Source organism: Protopterus annectens, chromosome 5.part0 (genome assembly GCF_019279795.1).
Source record: "Protopterus annectens isolate FY-2018-M chromosome 5.part0, PAN1.0, whole genome shotgun sequence".
Lineage (NCBI taxonomy): Eukaryota > Metazoa > Chordata > Ceratodontiformes > Protopteridae > Protopterus > Protopterus annectens.
Genome location: NC_056735.1, coordinates 155,775,747 through 155,785,784, shown reverse-complemented (window position 1 = coordinate 155,785,784; position 10,038 = coordinate 155,775,747). Strand labels below are relative to the sequence as shown.

At 40.5% G+C, this 10,038-nt stretch overlaps 1 protein-coding gene across 7 annotated transcripts in view; it reads left to right on the top strand.

Moving 5' to 3' along the window:
- The window catches only part of INPP4A (inositol polyphosphate-4-phosphatase type I A), a 1,931,511-nt gene that overhangs the window by 390,728 nt on the left and 1,530,745 nt on the right, over positions 1–10,038 (top strand). For all 7 annotated transcript variants that reach the window (XM_044072185.1, XM_044072184.1, XM_044072183.1 and 4 more), the window contains exon 6: positions 2,740–2,870. In XM_044072185.1, coding sequence (XP_043928120.1) covers positions 2,740–2,870 — 131 coding nt within the window. The remainder of the gene's footprint in view (positions 1–2,739; positions 2,871–10,038) is intronic.

Sequence of the window (10,038 nt, the reverse complement as noted above, 5' to 3'; positions counted from 1 at the left end):
TCCACAGTTTGAAGCACAGTGCACCAAGCCACACCTTTATGAGTAGCACAGTTTGAAGCACAGTGCACCACATCACACCAAAGAAGTAGCACAGTTTGAAGCACAGTGCGCCAAACCACACCATTACAAGTAGCACAGTTTGAAATACAATGCACCAACCCATGCCATAAAACAGTAAATAATACAGTATCCAAAATATAAAGTCACTGCAGCATATTAAGAAAGTAGTCCAAAACCCCTATGCACACCTAATACCCGCAGTTTTACATGTGTGCACACATACAGTATGTGTATTTATATTTGTGTGTGTGTGTGTGTACATGCACACATATGTATTCTGTTTTCTCATAGGTTTTGCATGTAACATAACATTGCAGTGGCACAGAGCTTTTTCCACCTATAAAAATGCTGCCGGAGAAGTTTACTTTTGACTTTGTTTTAACTATTTCCTTACTCTTATTTACATGGTTTCAGTACTTGTCTCTTTACTGAGTGCAATGTTCAGTTGTCTGGGATTGGTAGTTTGCTTTTGAAATGCTTTTTTGCTATGTTCATATATAAATATGTTTGTGTATCTATCTGTGTATATATATATATATATATATATATATATATATGTGTGTGTGTGTGTGTGTGTGTGTGTGTGTAGTAAAAGTAATGTCTTTCGGCTTTTCCCAGTTAGGGGTCGCCACAGCCGAACTACAGTCCGCAAATGATTGGCAGTGGATTTTTACGGTGCCGAGTTGCCAGCCCGACACCCAACCTTCAAAGAAGGCACACCCATTCACGCACTCACCTGCCTGCATGTCTTTAAACGTCACACAACTGCAAGGAGGACATGCAGACTCCACACAGAAGGCGCTTCAGCCGAGAATCGAATGGGAAAACCTCTTGCTGTGAGGTGACAACGTTAACAGCTGCACCACCATGTATATTTGTGTTTATATATATATATATATATATATATATATATATATATATATATATATATAAGATCCGCGGTGGTTGTGCTGCGGTAGCGTTTTCACCTCACAGTAAGACGCTATCCCGTTCGATTCTCAGCTAGAGCGTCTTCTGCGTGGAGACATGCATGAATGGGCGTACCTTCGTTGAAGGTTGTCCGTCAGGCCTGGCAAGCAGGTACGTAAAAATCAACTGCCAATCATTAGCGGACTAGAGTTCCGCTGTGGCGACCCCTAACTGGGAAAAGCCGAAAGACACAATAAATATATATATATATATATATATATATATATATATATATATATATATATATATATATATATATATATATATATATATATAGCTAGATAGATACACAGATACATACGTGTGTGTGTGTGTAAAATAACCTGTTTAAATAAACTTTAGGTTCTTCTCCTTTAATTAACATTACCTCTTTTGGAACACAGAACATTCTCTTCTCTTCTAACTTCCATTCACTGCATCCCGAGCCTTTTGACAGAATCAAGTTAAAAGCTTGCAACTCCAACAAATGGTCATATGTATGGAACCATTGTTGTTATTGTTCATGACAAACCCATCTGTACAGTGGTGTTATTCATTAATTTCAAAGTGGTAACTGGGGTTTGTAAGTCACAATAAACAAGTTAATATTAGTTTTTGTAACTGACTTATTACATCAGTAAATGTTCAGGCTCCACCCCTCAGGGAGGGAGTAGGAAGTATTGAGGGAGATGATCTCCTTAACAGTACTAGTGCTTCACCGAGGAGCGCTGGTAGTGCTATGGTGCTAAGAAGCAATTCGGAGACATGGAAGAGTAGCACTAAGCAAAAATCTCATTATGCAGTTCATTTGCATGTCTCTGAATTGAACTAACACTTGGTACACTTGGAGGGAGGTCAGACAGCCGTGATGTATAGGCAGCTATAGACTGACAGATAGACACATGCATGCAAAGCACTTATGTCGTATAATGATAACATACCTGCTGCTGGCATTGACAGCAGTGTGTTCATTTTCAAATTGCCACATTCACTCCTCACTATTCTTCTTTAAAATAACACAGTAGACCTGTCTTTGAATTGCTCTGCCTTGCTATTTCAGTCTCAATGTGTAGCTCAGGGGCAGAATCCATGGCTAATTTACATTGGCCATACCATCAGACTGTTCCATGTGTTTGTGGTATTGTCAAGTAAGAACACTGTAGCACTGCTTGCTGGAACCTTCGTACTGGTGCAATACTACAGCAGTCTTTGCATCACTCCCTGTTATTGCACTGTGCAGCCCTGCTAGGAAAGAATGCACAGTGCATTGTGTGTGTATAAATAACCCTCCATACTATCTCTAGCATTTTTCTTCATTCACTTGTGAAATTTCATAGTAAATCAAGCACTTCTGTTTATGTTGCTTAATTGTTAAAATATTTACTGAAACATTAAATTATGACCATTTGCATAATAATGTATCTCATTGTAACTGATCTAGAAAGAGTCCGTTATTGTTGGTATTTGCATTGAGTATCATGTGTGCTTAAATTTGCTGTTGTTAAGCAGTTGTAGCATGATGTTTCATTTACTAATATAAATATGAATGGGTAATAGTCACTTAGATATGTGACTTTGCAAATCCTAGAAAAACACCTGGATGTGTCGCTAAGGTGAGTGTGCCTGTGATGTGTTGTGACTTCTGCTGTAGTTTGGCAAGTAGGGTATTCTGTAAAATACTCTAGACAACATGCAGTGATTGCTTTTTAATTCCTGCTTCTTAAATTACAGGGTTTGTGAACTTGAAGAACTGGGAGAGTTATCCCCTTGTTGGGAGAATCTGCGTCGACAGATTGTCACTCAGTACCAAACAATCATTTTAACATACCAGGAGACCTTAACAGATCTTCATCAGTATAAAGGTCAATTGATGTTATTTTTTCCTATATTCCTTTTAATGTGAATTTGAATGGTATATTGTCTTCATTGGCTCTTTTGTAAGGTCTTTATATTTATTTTATTTATTTTACATTTCTTAACCGTGAAATTCTGACTGGACCAGGTCCATTTTCAGCGGAGGCCTGGGGCGAAAAGCTCTGGCATCAAGTTATACAAATACAGTACATCCAGCATACTACACAAAACAGGTTTCATCATGTATGCTGAGCATAGTAATAATAACAAGAAATAAATAAAAACACTCCAGGTAAAAGAAGATATAGAACATAGGTAAAAAGACAATGTCAGTTATACATTGGTAAGAGAAGAAAATATATAAAGTAAGATTCTACAGTTAAAAGTTCCCTTTCAGATGACCAAGCCTACAGGGGATCAGTGATCCAGCATGTGACCAGAGAGGAGTTTGGGGAGTTAATAGCAGTGTGGGTATGGTTATGTGATACAAGGGTATAACCAGGTACTAAGAATATAAGATTTGAGGGAGTTTTTGAATATGGATGTGGAGGGGGCAGTGGACACGGATAGGGGAAGTTAGTTCCAATTTCTGGCAATGGTGTGGGAGTAGAGCACTTTCCCTGCATTATTGTTAGCATTGGTGATGGAAAGGAGAGATTTTTCACTAGATCTTAGGTACCGGTTTGCAGTATAGACAGTAAGTAGGTTGGATAATGAGGGGCTTTTTTTAGGATATTTGAGAATATTGTAGTCTGTGCCCAGCTATATATGGTCTTTTACTCCAGTAGATGAACATGCACTTAAGAAAGAGCTGGAACACAAACACAACCCTGAAAGCTATTTTTGTACATGCTGTATTTTACTTCCCAGTTAGGATTTGAGACATTCCTTGTTGGTGAGCTTGTGAAATAAAATCAGAGCTGTTCATCATTCACACTGCCTGAGTGATGTATGGATTCTGTGGCCGCACAAACCCACACTGGTACTTTCCAGAGTTCAGAATCTCCTCCTCCTTTGACTCGCTGTTATTTGGGATTGGCTAAGACCCGCCCATCAGGGAAAGCCTGATCCCTGTCAGTGAAAGTGAGTTAAGTATTTGCCAACTGTAAGACTTGGAGTTGAAACTCCTCAGCAGGCTGCATTGCTGGATTACAGCTTCCATAAGCAAGATAATATCCTTTTGGGAACGTCTTCCTCTTTATTGTTATATTTTTGAATTGTTTCTGTTTTATTTAAAAGTTTGCACACACACACACACATATATATATATATATATATATATATATATATATATATATATATATATATATATATATATATATATATATATATATATATATATATATATATATATATATATACACATACACGTCTTTATTGTATACTTTTGACTTGTTTCTGTTTTATTTCAAAGTTTATATATATATATATATATATATTGTGTTATGTTATTATTTTAATATTTTTGCTTTGCTATTTACTATTGCTATTAATTCCTTTGGGGATTTTAACTTACTAGTCTGCTGTTTTGTATGCTTAATGCTGCATGAATGCAGTTATGGGACATAAGTATTTTTTTAACCTTTATTTGAATTATCATTTAAGACACAGGCAAACGTACATTTATTTAAAAAAACAACCATATTGATATGATCCTAGTGACAAATATTGCATCACATTTTTTTTTGTATAATTATGAGTCCCACATTACATAAATTGATCAGTTCCTTCCTTCTCTTAAATCTCGGTTCTCCTCCATTATTCATAGGAAGGTACTAGGTTATCGGACCTAGGGCCTATGTAAGCCTAGCCAACACTCCTACCGGTCCCATCTGTTCAGCTCTATCCCAGCTCTATTCCAGTCTAGTCTCACTATAGCTCATTCTACCTAATACAGAAAGAACATTTGTGAAGGGCAAGCCACTTAGGTTCTTAATTTTGAATTTTCTTCTCCTTTCTCCCTTTCCACAAAAAAAAATTTTTTCTAAGCTTGTTTCCTGCCTTTCCTGTAACTAGTTTAGTCCAGATACAGATTTTCTGTAACCAGGACTGTTTGTAAGCTTCTGAGCCCCCAAAGCCTTTCTGTGTTGGTGGGAAGCCTTCTAGCTTATCAGTGGGAGTGGTAAGCACTAGATAGCCTATCTAACACAAGAGTGGTTTCTGGACCAGAAAGTGTAGTTTATTGGCCGTTTGGGTCGATGTTCTTCATGTTTCACTGTTGTAGTTATTACATTTGGGTAATCTGCTGGCAGGTTGCCCTCAGTCGGCCTGAATTCCAAAGTGTTGGGTCCTGTGTCGGTTGCTGTCTCCTCTTCCATGACGTCAGGTCGTCAGGGGTATAAAACAAGCAGCCGACGCCATTTTCTTTAGTCTTTCTTGCCACGCGGTGCCCGAAGCAGAAGCAGTTCGCAAGTGCCTGTCGGCCAACTCCTGAAATATTTGAGTTCGAGTTTCAGAACCAAAGTCTTCACTAAAGCTAAGTACCCCGTTGGGGAAACTTTTTTCTTGCTCAATAACGATGTCAGAAAAAGTTAATAATTGTATTTCTTGTGGGAAGCAAGTACCTCATAAGGACTTTCATTTATACTGTATTACTTGCCTAGGCCCTGATCAGCAACGTGCCTGGCTGTCGGTTTTGTGCTCGATTTATCCAACACACTATTAAGCGTCGGTACACTTTTGCCAATATATTGGAAACAGATTTAACTACCCTGAAATGTCGTCGGATAGCAATCCGACTACCGGAGTACACAAAAAACACAAAGAAAAGGACAGAGACAGACCGTCGAGGTCCAAAACAGATGAAGCTTCTCCTAAGCCAGTCGCCGGTTCGCCGGTACTCAGTGATGCGCTTTCGCAGCCCCTGATACCTGCTACTTTAGAGTCGCAGGCCCCTACCAAGACCCATGTGGAGTCCGGCATGCCGCGAGATTCTCAAAGTATTGTACCCACGGATGTCTCTCCCTCGGATGGGTCCATAACTGCTGAGCAAGCACCGGCTTCTAAGGGTGTATTCAGGCCTCAACATTTTTATATAAAACAGACGCCAGCTTCAAAATCAAAGACAAAAGCAACTTTTAAAGCAAAAAAAATGACGCATGAGCTATGTGCACAGGCCTCTATGCCCAAAAAACAGATGATCAAAATGTCTGAAGACCTAATCACCTTGATCAGGGGTTCCCAACCCCTTCCTGATAAGAGGCCTAGGCAAGACACTGATTATGAATCTTCAGATCAGGTTTCTATTTCTTCTGATTCCTCTTCTGATCAGGAATTATCTATACCTCCCTATGAGGATTCTAATCCAGAGAAATCCATCCCATCTGCATCACCTCCTGAGGATTATTCATTTGGAGAAACCTTGCATACTTTGAGGGAGCATTTTCACTGGGAGATTCAAGATTTCTCAGAATCAAAGAAGTGGCTCAGGGATTTCTTTCTTCTCCCTCAGCATAGGTGTTTAGCCATACCTCCTGTTTTAGACATTGGAGATGATTTGTTATCGGAGTCAAGCTTGACTCCAGACTCGTAACCTCCAGCTCCCAGCAAGCCAGACAGATATTACAGGGTCCCTGACTCTCACAAATTTTTATTTAGAAACCCTGCTGCTGACCCTGAAACTATTTCACAGGTGGTTAAGGCCTCAACAGCAAAAAATCCTACCCCCTCTGACAGAGATTCAAGGGCACTGGATAGATGGGGAAATAAGGTTTATACATCTGCAACCTTGGCAATTAAGGTCTTAAACTGCCAGTTTCATATGCTCAAGTATCAACAACATATTATGGGATTGCTGAAACAGAAAATGATGTTGATTTCTGAATGTGCAGAAAATAAAGAATTGCTGGAATTATTGCATGCAGCAGAACAAGTTGGAAAGCGTACTTTGCAGTGTGGTTTTGATTCCTTAGAGGCCTCCTGCAGGGCCGCAGTTACTGGGTCTGTGATTAGGAGGCATGCCTGGTTAAAAGAGCAAAATTTGCCTGATCATGTTAAAGCTAAATTACTGGATGCACCTTTACAGCATGATACTCTGGTGTTAAGGCAGAAGATGTTTTAAAGAAAATGGAAGACAAAGCTAAGTCTATGCAAACTGTAAAAGACTTCTTACAAGTTCAGCCACCAGGATTCTGTAGACACTGGCCTACAAAAAAGTGGTCCTTTCCTTTGTCCAACAGAGCTCAAAGGGGCAAATCCAGACACCCTAAAGGTTCTAGATACCAGGCACAAGATTTTTACAGGTCAAAGCAGTGGGGTGCTTCTACCTCCAAATCTGGAGGAGATAAAGCTCAACCCTACAGAAAACATTCTTAATGACTTCCCTCTGCCATCACCAAGCACTTACCTTTTGGCAGCATCCTTAGGAGAAAAAATAGCACTTTTTGCTCAAAATTGGCAGTTAATAACCCAGGACAAGTGGGTGCTAAACATAGTATCTCAGGGATACAGACTCCACTTCCATACTCTGCCAATGGCAAACAGTTGGCCGGATCCGCCAAAAAATCAATGGGCAGAGGCACAAAAATAGGTTACGTCCCTCATGGATATGGGGGCTATTCAGCCAGTACCAGAACAGGAAAATGGACAAGGTTTTTATTCAAGACTGTTCTTGGTACCCAGAAAAGACGAGGCCTGGCGTCCAATACTGGATTTATCAATTTTGAACACATACCTGGACATTCCAAAATTCAGAATGCTAACTTTACAGCAGCTTCTGCCTATGCTGGGCAAGAACGCTTGGCTGGTGACATTAGATCTAAAAGAGGCATACCTGCATATCCCAATAAGGGAAACGTGCAGAAGATACCTCCATTTCAAGGCTGGCTCTATGCATTACCAATTCTCTGCACTGCCCTTTGGATTATCTACTGCGCCCAGGGTCTTTACAAAGTGCCTGGCACCAGTAATTGCATTTTGCAGACAAAAAAAGTATACAAATTTATCCTTACTTGGATGACTGTCTCATTAAAGCAGAGAACAAGGACATTCTTCTTCAGCATCTGGCATTTGTTAAAAGGCTTCTAACATGCCTAGGGTACACAATAAATGAAAAGAAATCACAACTGGTGCCCTCTCAAAAGGTAACATTCCTGGGTGCAAGCTTGAATACAACTGCCTAGATGGCATTCCTCATGCCAGAAAAACAAAGGCAACTGACTACTTACTTCAAACTGATGGCAACAAAAACCCAGTTATCTGCAAGACAAACTCTGCAGGCTTTGGGGTTCATGGCATCCTGCATCCTACTGATTCCATATGCAAGACTGCATATGAGGAAACTTCAGTGGTACCTAAAAAGTTTATGGAGTCAACATTGTCACAGTCTGGAAGCAATGATTCCTCTCATTCCCTACCTACAACAGGAGTTTCTACGGTGAGCAAAGGCATGCCACCAGAACATGAGACGGGCTTTCACTCTACCCCCTGCCAGCCAAACCTTAACAACAGATGCATCAGATTATGCATGGGGGGCCCACCTGGCGGGAAGATGCATTCAGGGCATATGGACCCCAAAACAAATGCATCTGCATATCAATCAAAAAGAAATGTTAGCTGTTCAAAATGCCCTGACAGCCTTCAAGGACTTGCTTCATCCAGGACAACTACTAATAAAGACGGACAACACCACAGTGATGTGGTATATAAACAAGCAGGGGGGCACGCACTCATACCCCCTTTGCAGACTAGCCATGGCACTGTGGGACACAGCCTTGACTTACCAAGTACATCTTCAAGCTCAATTCCTGCCAGGAAAGCAAAATACTCTGGCAGACAATTTAAGCAGAAACCTTATGGACCCTCACGAGTGGAAACTAGATCCACAAAGTCTTCAGCATGATAATAAAGAAATGGGGGAGACTGGGCATAGATCTATTTGCCTCCTCGAAATTATCAACTGAAAAAATTCTGCATAAGGACTTATCACGGACAAGCATGGAAAGTGGACGACCTATCCTTCAGTTGGAAAAACCTATCAGTTTACGCCTTTCCTCTTCTTCCCATGGTACTACTAAAAGTCAGACAGGAGAAACCAACGTAATTTAAGAGGAGACAGCAAATGACGCAGGACCCAAGACTTTGGAATTCAGGCCGACTGAGGGCAACTTGCCAGCAGATTACCCAAATGTAATGACTGCAACAGTGAATATACTCGAACATCTACATTTATGGTAAGTGTACACAACTGTACTTTTTTCCATCTCTTTCAACTTTCTGGTTTAAAAGCCTGTGTTTGTACTTGTTCCCCACCTTTCCTGTAACTAGTCTAGTCCAAATACAGATTTGCTGTATGCAGGACTGTTTGTAAGCTTCTGAGCCTCCAATGCCTTTCTGTGTTGGAGGGAATCCTTCTAGCTTATCAGTGGGAGTGGTAAGCACTAGGTAGCCTATCTACCACAAGAGTGGTTTCTAGCCCAGAAACTGTAGTTTATTGTCCGTTTGGCAGTTTTTCCATCTCTTTTAACTTACTGGTTTAAAAGCCCACATTTGCGCTTGTTTCCTATCTTTCCTGTTACTAGTCTAGTCCAGATACAGATTTACTGTATCCAGGATGGTTTGTAAGCTTCTGAGTCCCTGAAGCCTTTCTGTGTTGGAGGGAAGCCTTCTAGGTTATCAGTAGGAGTGGTAAGCACTAGGTAGCCTATCTACCACAAGATCCAGGTCCAGATTCTTAGTTTTAGCACTTGAATTTGCTTATTCGTGCTCAGCACTTGTTCAGAACTTGTTGTTAGCACTAAATAAGCTACAAATTATTACATCACTCAACCTTCCTCTTTACCTAGAGGAAAACAGTTGTACTTACTTTGCTCACTTGTCTAGAGGAAGGTATTTTTTTATTCCGGCTTGTCCAAGGGTCAGTTCCCAGTGTTCTCTCCTGTCTATCTGATGAATCTGGGCATCTTGAGGTAATGTAGCAATTGCCTCATGTACACAGACAACCCTCTCCTCCTACCACCCAACACCACAACATGTGAGAGATGCACGTATCTAGCCAAACTGGAGGTAAACCTCTCTCCAACCAAGACTGAACTTGATAGTCAAGAGGAGAAGGTAAACACTTGCACCACACCTCACACATCACATAGTGCCACTAAACCTACACCACCAAAATCCACACACAGAAACACAAAAACATTCACAGAGGCTCTCACTAATAATCTGCTCAAGGAACAGAGA